This window comes from Glycine soja, chromosome 18 (assembly GCF_004193775.1).
Source record: "Glycine soja cultivar W05 chromosome 18, ASM419377v2, whole genome shotgun sequence".
Taxonomy (NCBI): Eukaryota; Viridiplantae; Streptophyta; class Magnoliopsida; order Fabales; family Fabaceae; genus Glycine; species Glycine soja.
This window is the reverse complement of record NC_041019.1, coordinates 8,607,134-8,631,653: the sequence shown is the minus strand read 5'-3', so window position 1 is coordinate 8,631,653 and position 24,520 is coordinate 8,607,134. Positions and strand designations below refer to the sequence as shown.

General features: G+C 32.2%; 1 protein-coding gene and 1 pseudogene across 1 annotated transcript; both read right to left on the bottom strand.

Moving 5' to 3' along the window:
• Positions 1-2,807: 2,807 nt before the first annotated feature.
• On the bottom strand, positions 2,808-6,434 carry LOC114394892 (disease resistance protein RPM1-like). Its single transcript, XM_028356575.1, has 2 exons — positions 3,614-6,434; positions 2,808-3,072 (listed from the first exon to the last, which is right to left on the bottom strand). Exon 1 carries the CDS (start codon positions 6,400-6,402, stop codon positions 3,685-3,687), a length of 2,718 nt encoding a protein of 905 aa, XP_028212376.1. The 5' UTR covers positions 6,403-6,434; the 3' UTR covers positions 2,808-3,072; positions 3,614-3,684.
• Positions 6,435-15,886: 9,452 nt separating this feature from the next.
• On the bottom strand, positions 15,887-23,642 carry LOC114394895 (annotated as a pseudogene).
• Positions 23,643-24,520: the final 878 nt, after the last annotated feature.

The following is a 24,520-nucleotide window of genomic DNA, read 5'->3' as shown; positions in this document are numbered from 1 at the left end:
ATTTTCCTGAATATATCGCGGGTTCTTCAGCTTTGGATGCAATTGACGAAATGTTGACCAACAGAGAAGAAACATTTCAGGTCATTCCCAAGAAGCTTCTCAAAGCACAAGACCATGTGAAATAACTGCAGATGCTAAACGAAGAGAGGTAATCCACCAACCAAGAGATTGGGTTATGCTTAAATTAAGGCCCCACCGAAAAGTCTCCGCTAAGGGACCACAAGCAATCATAGGCAAGTTGGCTAAGAGATTCTACGACCATTTCAAGTTCTAGAACGCATAGGACCTGGGCATACCGCTTGAAATTGTCGGAAGAAGTCCGCATATATCCTGTTTTTCACCGCTCCCAGTTGAAAGCATTCAAAGGCTCCCCAGAACATATTCAGGAAGTTCACTTTCCAAAACAATTTGTTCAACACCAACCAGTCATTACTCCCTTAGCTAGCCATATTAGATTATCGGCGAGCTTTAGAACAAGGGCCTTGGGAAGTGTTGGAGCAATGGGAAGCGCTATCCCCGGATGACACCTCGTGGGGGAATTGGGATCAATTATGTGAGGATTATCACCTTGAGGACAAGGTAATTTTACAAGGGCCGACAAATGATACAAAAGCTGGGGCAGTTAACAGAGAACACAAAACAGAGGTACAAACACAGAAACCAAGGGTACAGATAGCAAGAAAGTAAAGAGGGCCATCACAAAGCCCTCTTACCTCAGAGACTACGTATGAGAAGGAAAAGTGAGAAAGGAAGCTGACCTGGAATGAAGAATTGCTAGATGATTGCTGGTTGGCCTTAGGGAGACAAGCGTAATAATAAATTGTTAGCCAATGATTTCCTAAAATATTCCTTGACACAAAATGACAAATTCTGTTAGCAAGGAATTAGTATAAATAAAGCAATTGTAAGGCACACATGATATGAAAAAAGCTAAGTTTGCTTTCTTTCTTGCCTTGTCTGGAGGCTGGCCTCAAATCCAGTTTTCTTTCATGTTTTCTCTATCAATATATCTTTAATATAGAATTTTAACTGAGGAAAGTAATTTATCAGAAAATTTAAATTTCTTTAATATAAAATTCATTGTTTGGATGTTTTTTTTTGAAGAATTTAAATTTTTGGAATTTCAAAACATAATTTTAAACCACTAAAAATGTGGAATTTTAACTTCCTTCTAAAAGGTGAGAAATTGAAATTCTCTTCTTACATTAGAACTTTCCAAAAAGTTCGCGTATTTCCTTTATAACCTTCATCCTCTTTTTCACCTAAAATTCCGAAATCGCATTCTCGAACTTGTGACTCATTTTCTTTCACCCTCAATTTTAATTTTTTTTATACAAACACAAAATTTTGAAAATAAAATAATTTCAATTGAGGTATTTGAAATTCTTAGAATTTAAAATTCCTCAGAATTTTAAATTCCCTCATTCAAACACACTCATAGTATTTTCATTTCAGATTTCTTCTTTTATTCCCAAAACCATAAATGCATATGCTACATGTTGCCATCGTTGTATGTCCAATATGTTTGTTATACCTCAAGTGTACCTTACGCAATCATAATAGTGGTTTAGAAAGTATGGATATCAAACCCAAATGACAAGTTGTATTCCCAATTAGTCAAGTTTATTAAATTAACAGTTGAAGTAATTAAAAAGATAATTTAAATATTTTTAGGGTTTTGGATTTATAAGTAAACAAATATACAAATATAAAAAAAGGGTTCATTGATGATAAGAGTGATTAGGGGTTATGACTTACTAGTACTAATTTTCTTTCAACCTTAGTTGTAATAAAATGTTTTCTCCAATTAATTACTCATTCACAAAATCAACTAAAGTCTATGATCAAGGTTATAAGATGCTTCTTGCCTTAAATCAATACCCCAATGATCATTGGTTCTATCAATTTAAGTAAAAAGAAAATCAATTATAGGAAATATTAATTAAAGATTAATTAATGTATTGGAGATTACCCAAAGAGTTTGATCATGCAATTTGACATAAAACATTCTCTACCTAAATCTACCAATTACATGATTAGTATTATGCAATTGATTAAGTATTAAAATGATTGGTTTCAAATAAACAGTAAAAACAAGAGAATTAATTAACATAAAATCAATGAGAAATTTCATTAAAAATGAGGAGAATGGTACAAACGAAAAGTTATCTAATAATCTTTGGACTAGGAGGACTAGTTCCTCATGATCAGAACAACACTAGCAATCCTAGACAAAATAAACATAAATATACCAATAAGTAGGAACAATGATCATAATCCATTCTCGCGATGTTGCTTAAGTTCTGCGGCTCTTAAAAGCTTTCAAGGTTGTCTCAAATTCGTAAAAGATAAGAAGAAAACTCCAAATAATTGAAAAATAATTTTTACATAGTCTATATTATTTACTATTGTAATTGAAGGTGAATATATCTTAACTCAAAAACTTTTCCGCAATTGAAAATTCTAAATATTTAGAATTTCTCAATTAGGGTAATCATTAGGTTCAAGAATATCTAAATTATTGTAATTATTGATATTTATTACTATAGAATCTCCAATCTTGTTGCATTATACCTTAAATTCAATCCTTATTTCAATTTCACAGTTGTAGATAGGAATATACGATCAAGGCACTATAAGTGACCAAATGCCAATTTATAAAGGCATTAAATTAAAACAAAGACAAACAATCAATTTAAAAGAAATGAACTTGAATTATAAACAAGAATTCAAATTACATCAAGTTAACAAAAATTTGAATACACATTTTAGAAAAAAGAGAAACAAGAGAAAGAGAAGAAGGAAGCTTAAAAAATCAATTTGATGCCTCAAATCCACTCATGCATCCACCATTTCACGGGCCGCAAAAGAAAGAACTTGAGGGAATCTTGAGTTTTTCAGTTGTCAAAAATTGTCTGCCTTTGTAGGAACACTATTTTTAGCTTCTTCGTATTGTGTTGGTGTTAATAACGCTAAAATGGGCATAATAATTAACATTCGAAAAACCACATGACTGAGACGTCGGAAACATTGGATTTGGAACACCTCTTACAATCTTCCCTCAATGCTTTCCTACAATTCATGGTTGTACAAAGTGGGTCAAACTTCAAAGCATCAAAATTAGAAACATTTAACACAATCTAATTTATGAAAAAAATCCACATTATTGGACTTCAATCGTAATAAAACTTTAAAAACCCACAACATTTACACGAAATATATGCTTACGACCCTATAAAAACACCAAGTTAATTTCTTCTTAAAATGATATTATGAAATTGTTCAAGTATTTATCAACATGAAAATAAAAAACTCAATATAGTTGAGGTCAACATCTACCAATTCTGAGCACAATAATAGAAAGGATTATAATGGTGAGAATCTTATAATGAAGAAACGTTAACTTTGATTGGTGTAAGCATATACTTGTTAGACAATTCTATCCCTAACTTGTACGTGAGATGTTGTAGAGAAAGAAAAATGAAGCAAATACTAGAAGAGAAAATGAGACAAAAGTAATTATTTTAGGAATTAATGGTTGCATTTTTTATTGAACAAAAGAAAAAGGCCATGAATGTCATTCCACAAAGTTATTGATGTGAAAAAGACGCACCGTCTATTTTCAAATTTGGACGCATCTTAGTGATGACTTCTGCCGAATATATGCGAAGGTTCTTCAGCATCCTATCTACAGATAAGTACATGGGGCACATCTTGGATGATCCAGTGGTCTTCTCCTCCATCAGGAGCTATGCGCTGCTCAAATTCAGTTGGCATGACGTCGATAATGAGATCTTTAAGCTTCTCCAAGTGTTGAATTCCAGAGGGAACTGTTTTGAGTTGGGAGAGGTCTTCTAAAACAATTTCTTCCACAGAACACAGTGCTCCTCTGTCGATAAGGATGCACTTCAATTGATCCAAACTTCCGAGGTACAGTCGCTTTAGTTTCTGAAACCCTCCACATTGAAAATGCAAAGTTTCACCTTCATAAGCATTGTCACTTAAATCGAGGAACAACAACCTTGGCATATTTTTTAGTGATTTCAATGCATTATTAGTCAACCTGGAGCCGTTCAAAGACAGTTGCACAAGATTTGGGAACTGTGAAATCCAATTTGGCAACCTTGTTAACTTCCCAAATAGGACAAGCTTCCTAAGTGTAGACATAGGTGACGTAATGTACAACTCAATTACTTCACTCTCATCAGCTGTTTCAATAACTAGTTTCTCCAAGAGTGGCTTCTCATTTATTAAGGAACACAAAGTCTTTTCGTGTTTTCCCCTAAAATCTAGCACCAACAGTTCCCTTAACTGCTTTAGCTTTCCCACCTCTCCAATGACCACTCCATCATCATCTATTTTCACTGGAGGTATCTCTTGTAGGGATGTCATGCCTCCAATATTCCTCCATATTGAACCCATGATCATATTAGAAGCCTGAAGACGACGTAGCTTTTTAAGCTTACTAATCTCCTCTGGCATCTCAGACACACCTGTGTCTCTAATATCCAAGGTCTCCAAATTCTGGAGCTTACCAATGGATTTTGGTAGACTTTTTATCCCTGTATACCGGAAGCTTAAATACTTCAAGTGGCATAAATTCCCCAAATTTTCAGGAACATAACGTAAACCAGAACCTTCAAAATCAAGTACCTTCAATAGCATGTAATTTGTAGGGATTTTGTTTACTAAGTGTTCAGATACTTCTTCATCTTCTCCTGTGCTAATAAAAATTGACCGAATGGGTGAGCTTCCTATACTTCCACTAAAATCATCGGTTGCAATTGCCAGGCGTCGAACAATCTTACTTGATACCGATTGATCACGCCCATCAATATACTGACAAAACCCTGTATCCTTCACTTTTCTAAGGATCATGTCGTGTATTAAGTCATGAACACGACACCTTTTAACTTTGCCATCAATTCTAAATGAGGATACTTGCACCAAACTTCTACGGACCAACCCTGATAAATATTGTTGGGCAACTTCTTCCAATGTTTTTCCGGTTTCATGTTTGACAAACCCTTCAGCTATCCACTGTCTAATCAATCTATCAGATTTAATTTCATAGTCCTCCGGATACATTCCGAAATACAATAAACATGATCTGAGATTGATCGGCAAATCATCATAACTTAAACCTAAAATTTTTGTTATACTATTTAACTCAGAATTCCTCTCCAAGTCTAAACATTGATCTCGACTAAATTGTCCCCATTCAGGTGCACTTTCATCTTTTTGAGACAAAAGACCACCAATGGCCACTATTGCTAGAGGTAAACCTTTACACTTTCTAACAATTTCTAGAGATATATCTTTAAGTTCTTCTGGACAATCTCCATCGGAACTATACTGAAATGCCTTCTTAGAAAACAATTTCAATGATTCTTCTTCAGTTAATGGCTCTTCTAGCTTAAGCACCTCAACAAAAGAAGATTTCTTACAATATCCCGCAACCTTCTCATCCCTGGTTGTGATTAAAATCCTACTTCCATTTTTATTATCAATTACAGCAGATTCAATGTGATCCCAAAATGTTTCATTCCATACGTCATCAAACAAGACAACATACCTCTTGTTGCGCAAGCGGTTTCTGACTTCTTCGGTCAACGACTCCATGTTAGAAACATCCTTGGGAGGGTCCTCCTTTTTCAGTTTGCAAAGCTCATCCAACAAACGCCTCAGCAGTCCTTCTGCAGAGTAGGATTGAGACACTGTGATCAATGCATGGCACTCGAAATTGTTACGCACCTGGTCATAAACTTGCTTGGCAATAGTGGTTTTTCCCACCCCAGGAATTCCCACCACAGAGATGACAGTGCGTTTTTCTCTTCCCTTTGTCAACCAATTTTTCAGTGTATCTCTAGGGCCATCAAGCCCCACAACATCATCTTCCTCGATAAAGAGAGGATCCATTCGAAGTTTCTGCCAGGTGACATCTTGATTTCCTCTAGAACTTGTTAGTCTTGGTTCTAAAGGAAAATGGGTTTGGAAACCATCTCTTTCAGCACGAACAAGCGATTTAACATCCTGAATCTTATATGCACTTTGAAGGAGAAGGATTTGAGTTTTGATGAAGGCAACAGCCTCACATAGTAAATCTGCACATCGAGGATCATCAGGTTGCTTATCCTCACAGATGTTATATTCATCGATGACATCTTCCATGCGAAAAGCTGCTTCTCTCAGCCGCATCACCCTTTCTTTTATTCTATGACGCCTTCCATCATCTTGTTCAGCTTCAGCCACTTTATCAGCATCATTAATGAAATCTTGAAAGCTTTCAAGTTCATCTGTAATGTCTCTAACTTCTTTTGGGAGATCTCTCACCATTTTGACAGCTTCCAATATTTTTGGAAGGGCATGCTTACCAGCCAAGGACACTGCAGTTTCTGCCATTTTAGTCTAGCTAGTTAGCGCTGCTTTTTGGTTTGTTGTGATTGCAAAACTTGATGTTCTTGAACATTATATATAGCCATGTCCGTAGTAAGAGGGGGACAATTGATTAATATTTAATATTCTTTTATTCAGCAAGTTGGATGTATTGCTAATTTATAAAGTAGTTATTTATTCCAATTAATACGAAGTCATAATAGTTGGCATGTGGAACTTAGAGTATCATCCACTTGTCCTATAAACACATGCTAGATATGACCAGCGCTAGTTTCAGACGCAGCTGAACGTGCATGTCAGCACTGAATTTGCCATTGTTAATGTTAATTGTTTGTCACTGTATCCATACCATATCAAGCTACCACATAATTGAAGATTTATGCGAATGAACCATAAAAAATCAAATAAAAAAACTTGATAACACAGTTTAATTCAAAATTTTAAGATTCGGATTTTGAATCTTCTTTTCACTTGTATGATACAATTTTCCACTTCTACTCTTGATTTCACATCACACTTATACTCTCCAATATTATGAAAACTAATATCTTAGAGAAAACTAATTATTTGTTTCAATGATGTTAGTCTGTATTATTAGCTAGTTTTACCAACAAAATTAAACGGCCATGCTTGTCAACTTAATAGCCTGTTAGGAATAAACTAATATTTGCTTTAGAATGTTCTATTGGCTCTGATGCTGTAGGCTCATACTTCCGTCAACAATTTATTTGCTTAACAATAACATCTGAACTCAGCAACTACAAAGTTTAAACGAATAGAAAAGACAATCTCTGTGAATATACTTCTTATTTTGAGTATATATAACTTTTGTTTTTAAAATTTTCTACATAATTAAATATAAAATAAAGATTCTTTTTTTAATTTTTTCTCTCATAAAAAAATCACTAAAGATGAACAAATCAGATTCTCTAACATAAATTATTTGTTGGTAAAATTGATAGATTACTTTGCATCTATAATATAATAACAACAAAAAAAAAACCTAAGAAATTAGGTCATTTTATACTTCTTTTTTTACTCTTATTTTTCATTTATTTTCTTCATTTTAGGAGCATTGATCAAATTGACTTGATCATAAACTCAACATTCTAAATAAAACCAATTATTTTGATTCAAATTAGTTCGATTAATTAGTTTTTTTTACTTCAAATTTGAATATCCAATTACAGTTTGTTTGATTCTCTACTATATTCTTTTGCTTTAAAAAATTACAATTTGTTTGATTCTCTAATTTGTCTTTTTTTGCCTTGCATTAACATAAAGTTTAAAATCATAAAAATCAACACTTAGTGGAGATAAAAACTTCAAAGAAAACAGATTGATTTATTTTTTTAAAATTTCAAATATAACGAATATATAATTGGATATGACTGGTTAGGATTTAATTTTAATTTACTCTAAATTTTGACCAATTGCACAAAAACTTGTAAAATTCATACTCCCTCCCTCCAGTCTCAAAATATTTATTTGTACTAACCAAGAAAGTTAATGAATCACATTTAATTCATACTCCCTCCAGTCTCAACATATCCTTCATTTGAACTTGATATTAAACATAAAAAATCATTGAAAAAAAACCTCAATTAAATGAAGGATATTTAAGAGATAATAACATTAAATAAAATAAATTTACTTGAAATTTTCTTATATTTGAAACTAAAAAAATAAATTTTATCTTATAAAGGAAGTATTACTTTTCTTTCATAAAGAAAACCTAATTATGGTTAGTCCTTAAAATTAGTATTACCACACAAAGTTTTGACTGTTGGCCATTTCTAGCATACATTCTTATTGGTTGAAATTTGTTAAAACTAAAAACAAAAATCATGAATAAGGCCCATTAAATAAGAAGTGATGAAATATATACAGTTTTATGATTTGTACTCTCTCTCTCTGTTCTTGTATACATGATCACATTACCTAATTAATTAAAATTTTAAAAAAAGTGACTAATTTAATTAATTATAATAAGTTTGTTTTACATTTATAATCTTTTTCAAAAAAAAAATCTGTCATTAATATTTCTTTCTCGTCTAATGATTTGTAAATATATTATTTTTTTTCTTTTAATAATAAATATTTTGTTTAAAAATAATTAATCTAAGAAACATTGTAAATTGAGCTTTATAAAAAAAATATCATTTTAAAAGTCTTATAATTAGGAATAAGGAGAGAATAATTAATTTCAACTAATAAAAAATAATATGTAAAAAAGAATATGTAAAAAAGAATATGTTAAAGTCTTAAAAGAGCACGCTGTCAATATTTCTCTTATTATGATTACGATGTTTTTCTTCATTCGATCAATGGATGGATTGCATGTTAGTCACACACGATGACACACATAGTCACAAATTTTATTATAATATCTTGTATATTTTCATATTGCCATTTTTTATATCCAATTAGTATGTAAAATAATGTTCTCACATACTATTCATATTGCCTTTTTTATAACCAGTGGTCTGTAAGATTATATTTTCAGTTACTATTCATGTGAGTTTAAGAGTTTATTTGATTTATGCAGGTTAAATACTATTCAAACTCATTTTTAGCATATTGAGACAAGACTCACTAGACACTCAAACTAAACTCTGTTAACTCACAAGTCTATTTTCACATACTATTCATATGAGTTTAATAGTCTATTTGATTCATGCGGGTTAAATTAATAGTATTCAAACTCATTTTTAGCATATTGAGACAAGACTCAGTAGACACGCAGACTAAACTTGTGTTAACTTAGTCTAGATCGAATCAAACGAGTTTGCTTGGAAGATAGCAGTTTTCTTGGGTCAATTAGCGATTAGGATTGTCATTTATTCCTCAATTGCGGGACCTTGAAACGAATCCGTGGAATCCTTCTAAAAAACACATGCTAGATATGACCCGCGCTAGTTTCAGACACAACGTGCATGCCAGCACTGAATTTGCCATTGCTAATGTTAATTATTTAATTGTTACCGTATCCATACCAAATCACGCTACCCAGTTTTTAAATAAGTATGAAAACTAATTATTCGATTTAAATAATGATGTTTGTCGGTATTAGTTTTACCAACAAAATTAAACGGCCCTGCTTGTCAACTTAATTGCCTGTTAGTTAGGCTCATACTTCCGTTACCAACTTATTTGCTTAACAATATACATCTGAACTCTGCAACTACAAAGTTTAAACGAATAAAAAAGACAAATATGTTTGTGAATATATCATAAAAAAACAGTTTAATGTTTAAAGTACAACTTGTTAAACAGATACAGTGCAATATCAATTCAAGCGGCCAATCTTTCAAGCTTTGTTTTATTTTCCGAGAAAACGGAGGAACATCAAGACGGACTATATAAGACTATCGTTTTTAGTATATATACGTCTTATTTTGAGTATATATAACTTTTATTTTTTATTTACTACACAATTAAATACAAGATGAACAAACAATCATTAATGGTGTACGAATCACACTCTCTAACAGAAATATTGATTGACAAAGTTGATAGATTACTTTTACACCTATAATATAGTAACAAACGAAAAAGAAAACCTAACAAATTGTGTCATTTTAAACTTCTTTTCCCTCTTTTTTTCACTTGTTTTCTTCATTTTAGGAGCATTGATCCAATTGACTTGATAAACTCACCATCTAAATCAAATCAATTATTTTGATTCAAATTGGTTTGATTAATTAGTTCTCTTTTTTTTTTTTTTACTTCAAACATGAATATCCAATTACAGTTTGTTTGATTCTCTAATATATTCATTTGCTTAAAAAAAATACAATTTGTTTGATTCTCTAATATATTCATTTGCTTACAGTTTTAGATAATAAAAAATCAACACTTAGTGGAGATAAAAATTTTAAATGACAATAGAATGATTTATTTTTAAAAAATTCAAATATAACCAATATATAATATATTCAACACGACTCATTAGGATTTAATTTTAATTTAATCTAAATTCGGACCAATTGCACAAAAACCTGTAAAGTTCATACTCTGTTGGATCTCAAATATAAGAAAAATGGTCTTGCTAAACTTGTGCCCTAAGAGCACTAGTTAAGAAACTAAAAGAAGAAAAGAACACTAGTTAAGAAACTAAAAGAAGAAAATATTCACTGTAAAAATTATAAGAGAATGCAAAAAAATCATGAGCAGCGTAATTTTCTCTTCCATTAAAATATTTCTACTTTAAGTTGTTTACCTAATGTGTTAAGGATACTAGTTGGCATTTATCAAAGAAAATACTCATTTTTTCTAATTAAGAAAATTAGTTAACCACATTTAATTAAAACTAACTTTTTCTCAACTTATCATTCATTGGAACTTTGTATTAAAAAAATAAAAAATGAAAAAGATATCAATTAAATGAAAGATATTTTAGAGATAATAACATTAAATAAAATAAATTTAATTAATACTAATTTTCTTATATTTGAGAGTAAAAATAATTTTTTTCTTATATTTGAAACCAAAGGAAGTATTACTTTTCTTTCATAAAGCAAACCTACTCATGATTAGCACTTAAAATTAGTATTACAACATAAAGTTTTAAATGTTGGCATTACACTTTCTAGCACACTTTCATATTGGTTGAAATTTGTTAAAAATGAAAAATCATGAATAAGGTCCTTTGAATAAGAACCGATGAAATTCATTCAATTTTATGAGTTTTAGTCCCTCCATGCAATTACCTAATTTATTATGATTAAAGAAAGATACTAATTTAATTCATAATAATAAGTTTGTCTTACATTTATATTATTTTTTAAAATTATTTTTGTCATTAAAATTTTCTCTCGTCTAATGGTTTGTTAATATATTTTTTTATTTTTTTAATGATGCATATTTAGTTTAAAAATAATTGAATGTAAAAAATATTATAAATTAAATTTTATAAAAAAAGAATAAGCATTATTTTAAAAGTCTTATAAATAGGAACAGGAAAAGAATAATCAATTTCAACTAATAGAAAACAGTGTGTAAAAAAGACCATGTTAAAGTCTTAAAAGAACATGCTCTAATATTTTTCTTATTATGATTATGACCTTTTTTTCTCCATTCGATCAATGTATTGATTGCATGTTAGCCACACACGATGACACACATTGGCACAAACTTTATTATAATATATTGTATATTTTCATATTGCCTTTTTTTATATCCAGTAAGCTGTGTAAGATGATGTTCTCATGTACTATTCATCCTATTTTTTAGGTGAAAAATTACAATAGGGGAAGCCATGCCACCTCTTGTAAAGTCAAGGAAGACTGTCAAGTTATAGCAAGTGTGGACAAAAGTCTCCATCAAATGTGTCAACTCTTGTTAGCCTCACGCACGATTAATTAATCTTAATTGTACAAATACAATAAATATAAAATTAATTTTAAGTAAAATAATAATCTGCATAATTATACAGATATGATTAACTTTTCTGGCCATCAGGTTTTCTCGAATACATCTCCTTTATCTATTGCATATTAGTGTTATAAATTTTGTACCCATAAGTGTTATACAAAAAATTTATCACATCTGTCGAGAGGAAGACTTTGATCTTTTTAGCATCATCTATCTTAAATATACTATGAGCAAGTTGTGATATTTTCCCCTTTATTTTTGTCGTACTATAGCAAGTTGTGAATTTGCTATCTAGTTAATTGTATATAAATGTGATTAATTAAACAATGTCAAATGTATTTGTGAGTGTTATTGTACCGATAAAATTTAAATAAAATATCTTACACTTGTCAAAGTATTTACCTTGCAGGTATATATATATATATATATATATATATATATATATATATATATAATTTTGATTATTCATTTGGCTCTAGTGTTTTAGTTTGCGCCGATAATTTACACAATTCATCATTTTGAGGATTGATCTTGAAACTGGTCTGAGATGATGAATTGCCGTTGAATAGGTCAGCCACCTGATTTGATCTAATCGATGCTGGCAATAATAATGTTATATGATGAGCAAGAAATTAAATGCTGATCCACAGGAACAGTTTTTTTTTTTTTTTTTAACTAGGTTAACCAGTTTTTTAAAAGCTATATACAGGCTGGTGTATCCTTCTTATCATTGCATATGGTTTACTCTAAGCTTTAAAATTTACTCTCTTTTTTTCTTTCAAAAATGGAAATTTTCGATCTATTTTGTTGGTCTTTAATTTACAAAAACAAAATTTACTTTCCTATTTTTCGCTGAATCGAGGATCACCTAGTTGTCATTAAAATACTGAATGAAGATTTTCCTAGAGACTTTAATACTACTAAAAGATGCTTACAAAGAGTCTTCTGGTGATAAATTGGCTAAGAATAAATGTTTTGTAGAAGCAAGATATAGTTAATGCGAAAATATAAGACTTTACACTCTCATTTAATAGAAAATGGTATATATATAATAAATTTAATCATCAACTTTTATAATAATTATTTTAAAAATTGATATACACACTTAATATGATTTTTTTATTACGACATACTTTTATCTACATCAAATTGACATCATATTTTTTATCCACGCTAGTGTTTACAAAAAAATTAGTGCAACGTCTACCTTGAGACTTGATAGGAAGACTTTGAGATTCGAGCATCTCTCTTAAATATTTGGGCTAATTATTACTAAACTTTTTCAAAATTTAGTTTTTAATTTTTAAATTTTCTTTTCTATTCATCAAGATCTTTCAACTTTTTTTTTTATCAAGATTTTTAGTTCCTACATTTTTAATTGACGGGTCAATGTCTCTCGACTTTTTTTCATTAAGATTTTTAATTTCTAAACTTTTAAAAAATTGATTTATAATTATTAAAAACTTATTAAATTAATAAAAATAATAGATTTAATTTTTTATTCAAGAACCTAAAATTAAAATTTCTAAAAGTTAAAAATTTTTTACTAGTCAAACAAGAATTTAGTGATTAAAATCAAATTTAAAAAAATTTAAAAACTAAAACCTTAGCTAATTCTAAATATTTTTGTGAACATGTTAGTGATTTTGTCTCCTTATTTTTGTCCTACTACAACATCACGTGAATTTCTGATCTTCCTAATGTGTAAATGTGATAAAACAATGTTTATTGTAATTGTAAGTAGTGTTAGTTGTACCAATAAAAGTTGTAGTGAATTTAACTCTTTTAGATTGATAAGATATAAGGTAAATCTATATTTATAATTATTAAAAATTCATCTATTTAAATTTTTATTTTTGGTGTTATTTATATTTATATTTTGATTTTAGGTCTAACTATTTCTTTAAATGATTTATGTGAGATTAAATAAACATTTAAATCAATATCACATTTTTATTATAAAAACATTAGGGATGACTATTATCACTTTATTGTGATCATGCTGATTATCACGATCGTGATCAATATACCACAGTAGTAATCAAGTTATGTAAAGTTCTTAAATCTTCATAAATTTGTACAATTTCTTACTCTTTCACTCAATTGAGTAATTATACTTCTCGAATACAAAACTAATGTTCAAATATGAATCCTATCAAGAAAATGCATATAAAATAACACAAAATTTTGTATAAAATATCACTCAGAAAGTGATTTATCAATAACTTATAACAGTCCAATTTTAGAAAACATTGTTTTATTTTTTTATGAGAGTTAAAATATGTTTGTGATCAAAAAGAATTTTGAAGTTGTCAAACATCAAGGATTTAAAGGAAAAAAAAAGAGTGAATAAACAAAAAACTAGGCAAGTTAATTGAATATTTTAGAATTCAATAAAATTTTCAAATTTTCTGAAAGTAAAAAAAAAATCCTACTTTTATGTCGTGCTATTTATTTATTTAGCATTGGTTCTCTATTAATAAACAATTTAATTTAGTACTTTAATTTTCAAAACGGTGCAATTTGACCCCTTAATAAACTTCTTTTTCTCACTGTTTTTTCATTTTTTTTTCAATTTTAATAAACAATTTAATTTGTTCCTTTATTTGATTCAATCTCATCCCACTATTAATAAACAACGTCAAGTGAATTTGGACCAAAGAGACCAAATTGAATCAATTTGGAATTAAGCAATCAAATTAAAGATTTTATTAGTAGGAGGATAAAATTAAATAAAATAAATAATGAATGAGACAAAAAGATAAAATTAAGCCTTGAAAAATTTATCATACTCCAGATAAGTGATATATAAATTGATATTAATAACATATATTCAACCATTATTTTTTTTTTGAAAAATATGGGATCAAACCTGAACATAAAAGTTTGGGTACCAAAATTGCTGAAGCACTATGCTAAGAGGATTAAAGTGCTAAGTCAAAATCTAACATGTCTTGTTATTGTACAAGTTCACCCCAAGCTTAACATGTACAATCCAAATTTTCACTCCAATTCAAGTTCTAGAAGCATATTGGAAACTGAATTTATTATTTACTATTGTAATTGAAGGTGAATATATCTTAAATCAAAAACTTTTCCGCAATTGAAAATTCTAAATCTTTAGAATTTCTCAATTAAGGTGAGATCATTAGGTTCAAGAATATCTAAGGGGGTGTTTGGTTTGACTGTTTTCTGTTTTCATTTTTACTAAAGCGGGAAATGGTGATGAAAATATGTTTGGTTGGATTTTTGAAAACGTTTTCAGTGAAAATGAAAACAGAAAAAAACCAAAAAATGAAAACAATAAAATTTCATTTTCAGTGTTTTCAGTTGAAAACAGGAACCTCATTTTGGGAAAAATGAAAATGCGATGACAAGAAATGTAATTTTAAGCAAATCTAAAAATACAAAAATGACAAGACGTCAATATATCATAAATTTTCAATGTTTTTATTTCCTAAAAACAGAAAACAAGAAGTCAAACCAAACATATTTTCAGAATTCTAATCTTTTGAAAATGAAAATAGTTTTCAGAAAATGAAAACAGAAAATAAAAATACAAATCAAACACACCCTAAATTAGCATAATTGTTGATATTTATTACTATAGAATCTCCAATCTTGTTGCATTATACCTTAAATTCAATTCTTATTTCAATTTCACAGTTGTAGACAAGAATATACGATCAAGGTACTATAAGTAACCAAATGCCAATTTATAAAGGCATTAAATTAAAACAAAGGCAAACAATCAATTTAAAAGAAATGAACTTGAATTAAAGATAAGAATTCAAATTAAATCAAGTTAACAAAAATTTGAGTACACATTTTAGAAAAAAGGGAAACAAGAGAAAGAGAAGAAGGAAGCTTAAAAAATCAATTTGATGCCTCAAATCCACTCATGCATCCACCATTTCACGAGCCGCAAAAGAAAGAACTTGAGGGAATCTTGAGTTTTCCAGTTGTCAAAAATTGTCTGCCTTTGTAGGAACACTATTTTCAGCTTCTTTGTATTGTGTTGGTGTTAATAACGCTAAAATGGGCGTAATAATTAACACTCAAAAAACCACATGATTGGAACGTCGAAAACATTAGATAATGGTTGCATTTTTTATTGAAGAAAAGAAAAAGGCCACGAATGTCATTCTACAAAGTTATAGATGTGAAAAAGACGCACCTTCTTTTTCAAATTTGGGCACATCTTAGTGATGACTTCTGCCGAATATATGCGAAGGTTCTTCAGCATCCCTGCTCCAAATACGTACATGGGGCACATCTTGGATGATCCAGTGGTCTTCTCCTCCATCAGGAGCAATGCGCTGCTCAAATTTAGTTGGCATGAACTCGATATAGAGATCTTTAAGCTTCTCCAAGTGTTGAATTCCAGAGGGTACTGTTTTGAGTTGGGAGAGGTCTCGTAAAGAAAATACTTCCAAAGAACACAGTGCTCCTCTGTCGATAAGGATGCACTTCAATTGATCCAAATATCCGAGTAGCAGTCGCTTTAGTTTCTGAAACCCTCCACTTTGAAAATTCAAAGTTTCACCTTCATAAGCATTGTAACTTAAATCGAGGAACAACAACCTTGGCATATTTTTTAGTGATTTCAATGCATCATTAGTCAACCTGGAGCCGCGCAAACGCAGATGCACAAGATTTGGGAACTGTGAAATCCAATTTGGCAACCTTGTTAATGTCCCACTTAGGACAAGCTTCCTAAGTGTAGACATAGGTGACGTAATGTACAAGTCAATTACTTCACTCGAATCAGCTGTATAAATACGTAGTTTCTCCAAGAGTGGCATCTCATTTATTACGGAACACAAAGTCGTCTCGTGTTTTCCCCTTAATTCTACCACCTTCAGTTCCCTTAACTGCTTTAGCTTTCCTACCTCTCTAATGACCACTCCATCATCATCTATAAACACTAGAGGTATCTCTTCTAGGGATGTCATGCCTCCAATATTCCTCCATATTGAACCCATGATCATATCAGAAGCCTGAAGATGACGTAGCTTTTTAAGCTTACTAATCTCCTCTGGCATCTCAAACACATTTGTGCCTCTTGTATCCAAGGTCTCCAAATTCTGGAGCTTACCAATGGATTTTGGTAGACTTTCTATCCGTGTATACCGGAAGCTTAAATACTTCAAGTGGCATAAATTCCCAAATTTTCAGGAACATAACGTAAACCAGAACCTTCAAAATCAAGTACCTTCAATAGCATGTAATTGGTAGGGATTTTGTTTACTAAGGGTTCAGATACTGCTTCATCTTCTCCTGTGCTAATAAAAATTGACCGAATGGGTGAGCTTCCTATACTTCCACTAAAATCTGTTTAAATTGCTATAAATTTCTAGAATATTCTTAAATATAATATGTATGAAAATAGTAGAATATCCTAGAACTATAATGTGTATGAATATGGTAGAACAATCTAGAACTATAATGTGTATGAATATGGTAGAACAATCTAGAATCATAAGTGTATGTATAAGATAGAAGAATCTAGAACTATCATGATACAAATCTATCATGAAAAATCTAGAAAGACCTAAAGTAATGTAGAAACATTCATCACCATTGAGAGGTTGGTGACTTGAGCCTATAAATAGGCAATTGGTATGTTGTAATTGATCATTCAAGAAATCAATGACATAGCCTTCTTTATAAAACAATTCTCTAAAATTATCAACTATCAACTATCATCTAATCAACTACCAACAGTGGTATCAGAGCTACGTTCGGTCATACATTGGGCGTAGTTATATTACCTACCTACCATTCCAAAATCCTCCCAACTACTTCAAAAATTTTCTTTGTACTATTAACCCACTCTAATAATATTTTTTTCTAAGCTATGGATAACACTACTCAATCGTCAACTATTTTTGTCCTTATCTTCAATGGTGAAAATTATGATTTCTGGCGTGTTAAAATGGAAACATATTTTTTATCTCAAGATTTATGGGACATAGTAGAAGAAGGCTTCACCATTCCCGCGGATACTTCAGCTCTTAATGCATCTCAAGAAAAAGAGTTGAAGAAAAATAAACAGAAAAATTCAAAGGCGTTGTTCACCTTGCAACAAGCGGTGACTGATCCAATTTTTCCAAGAATTATGGGAGCTAAGACTGCCAAAGAAGCGTGGAACACATTGCAGGAGGAGTTTCAAGGAAGTGTTAAGGTACGTGTCGTTAAACTTCAATCTCTAAGAAGAGATTTTGAACTATTGAAGATGAAGGAGTCTGAGACAGTTAAAGATTACTATTCTAAAGTTAAAGAAATAGTTAATCAAATGAGAGCTTTTGGGGAAGATATTCTTGACAAGAAAATTGTTGAGAAAATTTTAATTACTATGCCCCAAAAGTTTGACCCAATCGTGACAACGATTGAAGAAACCAAAGATCTGTCCACTCTATCAGAGACAGAACTTGCGGGCTCTCTTGAAGCATATGAGCAAAGACTGTATAGGCATAAAGAAGATACAATTGAAAATGCCTTCCATAAATTTCAGCCCCAAAACAAAGAAAATGGAGGAAAGAAAAATTATGGAGAAACTTCCAGAAGAAGAAAAGGTTCTAGGAATTTCCTTAAGAACAAAATAGATAAAAATCATCCATGCAATATATGCAAAAGGCAAGGCCATGCAGAGAAAAATTGTTGGTTCCGTAATATGCCACAATGCAACCATTGCAAGAAGTTCGGGCATGTAGAGAAAAATTGTCGCAACAAAAATAGGCATCAAGCCAATATCACAGAGGAGCATGATCAAGAACAATGTACGTTCTACGCCACTCAAGACTCAATAAAAGAAAAGGGAGGAAGCTGGTACTTGGATAGTGGATGTAGCAATCACATGGCCAACGATGAGACTATTTTCAAAAGTATTGATGAGTCTGTCAAAGTCAAAGTTCGACTGGGAAATGGAAGTGTGGTTGAATCAAAAGGCAAAGGCACTGTCATGGTGGAGACAGATAAAGGTACGTGACTCATCCATGATGTCTTACTAGTTCCCAGCCTAAAAGAAAATCTTCTAAGCATTGGCCAAATGATGGACATAGGCTACACACTTCACTTTGAAGGAGGTGTATGCAAAATCTTAAACAACAAAAATAAAAGGTCTGAGATAGCCCAAGTAAAGATGAATAAGAGCAATAGAAGCTTCCCTCTAAATTTAAAATATGCAACAAACATTTCCATGAAGGTACAAGTTGATGATTCATGGCTATGACATCGAAGATTTGGCCACTTCAACACACATGCCTTGAAGTTGTTACATGAGAAGAACATGATGAGAGATCTTCCAAGCATAAAAGAGAACAATGAAGTGTGTGAAGGATGTCTCCTTGGTAAGCAACACCGATTTCCTTTCTCAACAAGCGGAGCATGGAGAGTGAAAGATCTATTGGAGCTGATACATACGGACGTCTGTGGACCAATGAGGACGCCATCACATGAGAACAACAGGTACTTCATACTCTTCATTGATGACTTCTCTAGAATGACATGGGTATATTTTCTAAAAGAAAAATCAGAAGTCTTTGGAGTATTCAAAAAGTTCAAGGCCCTTGCTGAAAATCAAAGTGGAAAACGGATAAAAGTACTAAGAAGTGATCACGGCAAAGAGTACACCTCTCGCGAGTTTGAAAGATTTTGTGAGGATGAAGGCATTGAGCGACAACTTACAGTCGCATATTCTACTCAACAAAATGGAGTGTCCGAGAGAAAGAATCGCACAGTTATGGAGATGGCTAGATCGATGCTCAAGGAAAAGGGACTACCTAACACATTCTGGGCTGAAGTAGTCTACACTGCAGTTTACATACTCAACAAATGTCCAACTAAGTCTGTAAAAGACAAGACTCCAATTGAAGCTTGGAACGGGAAGAAGCCATCAGCAAAGCACCTAAGGGTCTTTGGATCTATATGCTACATTCATATTCCAGACGTGAAGAGGCACAAGCTTGAAGACAAGACTATACGAGGTATCTTCCTTGGGTATAGCAATATCTCTAAGGGCTACCGTGTCTACAACTTGCAAACTAAGAAACTCATCGTCAGTCGAGATGTTGAAGTTGATGAGTACGCTTCTTGGAATTGGGATAAAGATAAAGAAAAAGTGGAGAAAAACATTCTTATACCCACTCAACTACCTCAAGAAGAAGCTGAGGAAGAAGACCCAGGTGAACCACCTTCACCTCCACCACAACAACAAGATCAAGAACTATCATCACCAGAGTCTACTCCAAGACGAGTAAGATCTTTGGTGGACATATATGAAACCTGTAACTTGGCCATACTTGAACCTGGAAGCTTTGAAGAAGCGTCAAAGCAGGAAGTATGGGTCAAGGCAATGGAAGAAGAGATACAAATGATCGAGAAAAACAACACATGGGAGTTAGTAAATCGTCCCCATGGAAAAGATATCATTGGGGTTAAGTGGGTCTATAAGACAAAGCTCAACCCTGATGGCACCATACATAAACACAAGGCTAGGCTAGTAGCTAAGGGTTACTCACAGCAACCCGGAATTGACTACAATGAGACATTTGCACCAGTAGCTCGTCTTGATACCATAAGAGCTCTAATAGCTCTTGCATCACAAAAAGGATGGAGTATCCATCAACTAGATGTCAAATCCGGCTTCCTTAACGACGTACTTGTAGAAGAGATCTATGTGGAGCAGCCACAAGGATTCGTGTCTGAAGGCAAAGAAAACAAAGTGTTAAGACTAAGAAAAGCACTCTACGGTTTGAAGCAAGCACCTCGAGCATGGTATAGCAAAATCGATCAGTATTTCATGGATCGAGGATTCAGGAGGAGTAAGAGTGAGCCTACACTTTACATCAAGTCTCAAGGGCAGTGCACTCTCTTACTCTCTCTATATGTAGATGATCTTATCTACACGGGAAACAATACTAAGATGATGATGGAGTTTAAAGAAGACGTGATGAAGACCTTTGAGATGACCGACCTTGGTTTGATGAGTTACTTCCTCGGCATAGAGGTAAGTCAGAGAAATGAAGGGATATTCATCTCGCAAAAGAAATACAGAGAAGGCTTACTTAAGAAATTCAAGATGTATGGTTGCAAACCTGTTGCTACTCCACTCATAACAAATGAGAAACTACAGAAGAATCATGGAGCACCAAAAGCTGATGCATCCAAATACCGAAGTCTAATTGGAAGCCTCCTATATTTGACAGCTACACGGCCTGACATAATGTATGCTACAAGTCTTCTATCAAGATTCATGCAAAGCCCAAGTCAAATACACTTTGGAGCAGGAAAAAGAATTTTGAGGTATCTGCAAGGAACAAAAGAGTTCGGTATATGGTATACTACCGAAACCAACTCAGAATTACTTGGCTACACCGACAGTGATTGGGCAGGTTTGGCAGATGACATGAAGAGTACCTCTGGCTATGCTTTCTCACTAGGATCGGGAATGTTCTCTTGGGCGTCGAAGAAGCAAGCTACAGTAGCACAATCAACAACAGAAGCAGAGTACGTGGCAGCTGCTGAAGCAACGAGTCAAGCTATATGGCATCGTAGGATACTTGAAGACATGGGAGAAAAACAAGATGAGCCTACTAAAATCAACTGCGACAACAAATCAGCAATTGCAATGGCGAAGAATCCAGTTTATCACAGCAGAACAAAACACATAGCAATCAAGTATCACTTTATCAGAGAAGCTGAAGCAACTAAAGAGATCAAACTCGACTATTGCAGAACAGAAGATCAAATTGCAGACATATTCACGAAGGCTTTGCCAAGACCAAGATTTGAAGAATTACGAGCTATGCTCGGAGTCACAGAAATTTGCATCAAGGAGGAGTGTTGAAATTGCTACAAATTTCTAGAATATTCTTAAATATAATATGTATGAAAATAGTAGAATATCCTAGAACTATAATGTGTATGAATATGATAGAACAATCTAGAACTATAACGTGTATGAATATGGTAGAACAATCTAGAATCATAAGTGTATGTATAAGATAGAAGAATCTAGAACTATCATGATACTAATCTATCATGAAAACTCTAGAAAGACCTAAAGTAATGTAGAAACATTCACCACCATTGAGAGGTTGGTGACTTGAGCCTATAAATAGGCAATTGGTATGTTGTAATTGATCATTCAAGAAATCAATGACATAGCCTTCTTTCTAAAACAATTCTCTAAAATTATCAACTATCATCTAATCAACTACCAACAAAATCATCGGTTGCAATTGTCAGGCGTCAAACAATCTTACTTGATACAAATTGATCACGCCAATCAATATTCTGACAAAACCCTGTATCCTTGACTTTTCTAAGGATCATGTCGTGTATTAAGTCATGAACACGACACCTTTTAACTTTGCCATCAATTCTAAATGAGGATACTTGCACCAAACTTCTACGGACCAACCTTGATAAATATTGTTGCCCAACTTCTTCCAATGTTTTTCCGGTTTCATGTTTGACAAACCCTTCAGCTATCCACTGTCTAATCAGTCTATCAGATTGAACTTCATAGTCCTCCGGATACATTCCGAAATACAATAAACATGATCTGAGATTGAATGGCAAATCATCATAACTTAAACCTAAAATTTTTGTTATACTATTTAACTCAGAATTCCTCTCCAAGTCTAAACTTAGATCTCGACTAAATTGTCCACATTCAGGTGCACTTTCATCTTTTTGAGGCAAAAGACCACCAATGGCCACTATTGCTAGAGGTAAACCTTTACACTTTCTAACAATTTCAAGAGATATATCTTTAAGTTCTTCTGGACAATCTCCATCGGAACTATACTGAAATGCCTTCTTACAGAACAATTTCAAAGATTCTTCTTCAGTTAAAGGTTTTTCTAGCTTATGCACCTCAACAAATGATGATTTCCTACAATATTCTGCAACCTTCTCATCCCTGGTTGTGATTAATATCCTACTTCCATTTTTATTATCAATTACAGCAGATTCAATGTGATCCCAAAATTTTCCATTCCATACGTCATCAAACAAGACAACATACCTCTTGTTGCGCAAGCGGTTTCTGACTTCTTCTGTCAACGACTCGATGGTAGAAACATCCTTGGGAGGGTCCTCCTTTTTTTCTTTGCAATGCTCATTCAACATGTGCCTCAGCAATCCTTCAGTAGAGAAGGATTGAGAAACTGTGATCAACGCATGGCACTCGAAATTGTTACGCACCTGGTCATAAACTTGCTTGGCAAGAGTGGTTTTTCCCACCCCTGCAATTCCCACCACAGAGATGGCAGTGCGTTTTTCTCTTCCCTTTGTCAACCAATTTTTCAATATACCTCTATGGCCATCAAGCCCCACAACCTCATCTTCCTCAATAAAGAGAGGATCCCTTCTATGTTTCTGCCATGTGATATCTTGATTTCCTCTAGAACTGGTTTGTCTTTGCTCTAAAGGAAAATGGCTTTGGAAACCATCTCTTTCAGCACGAACAAGGGATTTAACATCCTGAATCTTGTACGCACTTTGAAGGCGAAGGATTGGAGTTTTGATGAAGTCAACAGCCTCACATAGTAAAGCTGCACATGGAGGATCATCAGGTTGCTTATCCTCACAGGAGATGTTATATTCATCGATGACATCTTCCATGCGAAAAGCTGCTTCTCTCAGCCGCATCACCCTTTCTTTTATTCTATGACGCCTTCCATCATCTTGTTCAGCTTCAGCCACTTTATCAGCATCATTGATGAAATCTTGAAAGCTTTCAAGTTCATCTGTAATGTCTCTAACTTCTTTTGGGAGATCTCTCAGCATTTTGACAGCTTCCAATATTTTTGGAAGCGCATGCTGACCAGCCAAGGACACTGCAGTTTCTGCCATTTTAGTCTAGCCAAGGACACTGCAGTTTCTTCCAATATTTTTATTGTTAATTTATAAAGTAGTTATTTATTCCAATGTATTGAAATATGCCATTATTGTTGAACCAACTAATACGAACAGCGCTGGTTGAAGTATCATCCACTTGTCTTTAAAACACATGCTAGATATGACCAGCGCTAGTTTCAGAGAAAGCTGAACGTGTATGCCAGCACTGAATTTGCCATTGTTAATGTTAATTATTTGTCACCGTATCCATACCATTTCACGCTACCCAATTTTTAAATAAGTACGGAATATTATAGATTGAGTTTTATAAAATAGAATAAATATTATTTTAAAAGTCTTATAAATAAAAATGGAGACAAAATAATTAATTTCAACTAATAGAAAATAGTGTGTAAAAAAAAATATGTTAAAATCTTAAAAGAGCATATATTTATTTTATAAAAAGGAATTTTATTTTAATTTATATCAAATTAATAAATAAAACATCCTTTTTACTTTCTAAGGACATATATTTATTTTATTTACCTTACAAACCTTATTTTAATTAATAAAATTATTTCTCCTGATTTATTTAATAAAAAATCTCATTATTTTTCTAAAATTCTATTTATTTTTAAATAAAACCTGTTTCAATATATATAATTTCATTTATCGTAGCTTAAGAAGATGAACACAAACTTAACATTTAAAACTTATGATTTCATGAAACTACTCAAATTATCTACTACTTGTTTGACTCTATATAGTAGGTTATTTCTTTTTCTTTTTGTGGATTGGTATTGTTTATTTGATATTAGGTCACACGATAAGTTTTTCTTTTTATCGACGAATATATATATATATATATATATATATATATATTGATAATAAGATGCAC

Excerpts from the sequence above, each read along its gene's own strand:
- LOC114394892 (XM_028356575.1), bottom strand. The coding sequence starts at position 6,402 with ATGGCAGAAACTGCAGTGTCCTTGGCTGGTAAGCATGCCCTTCCAAAA.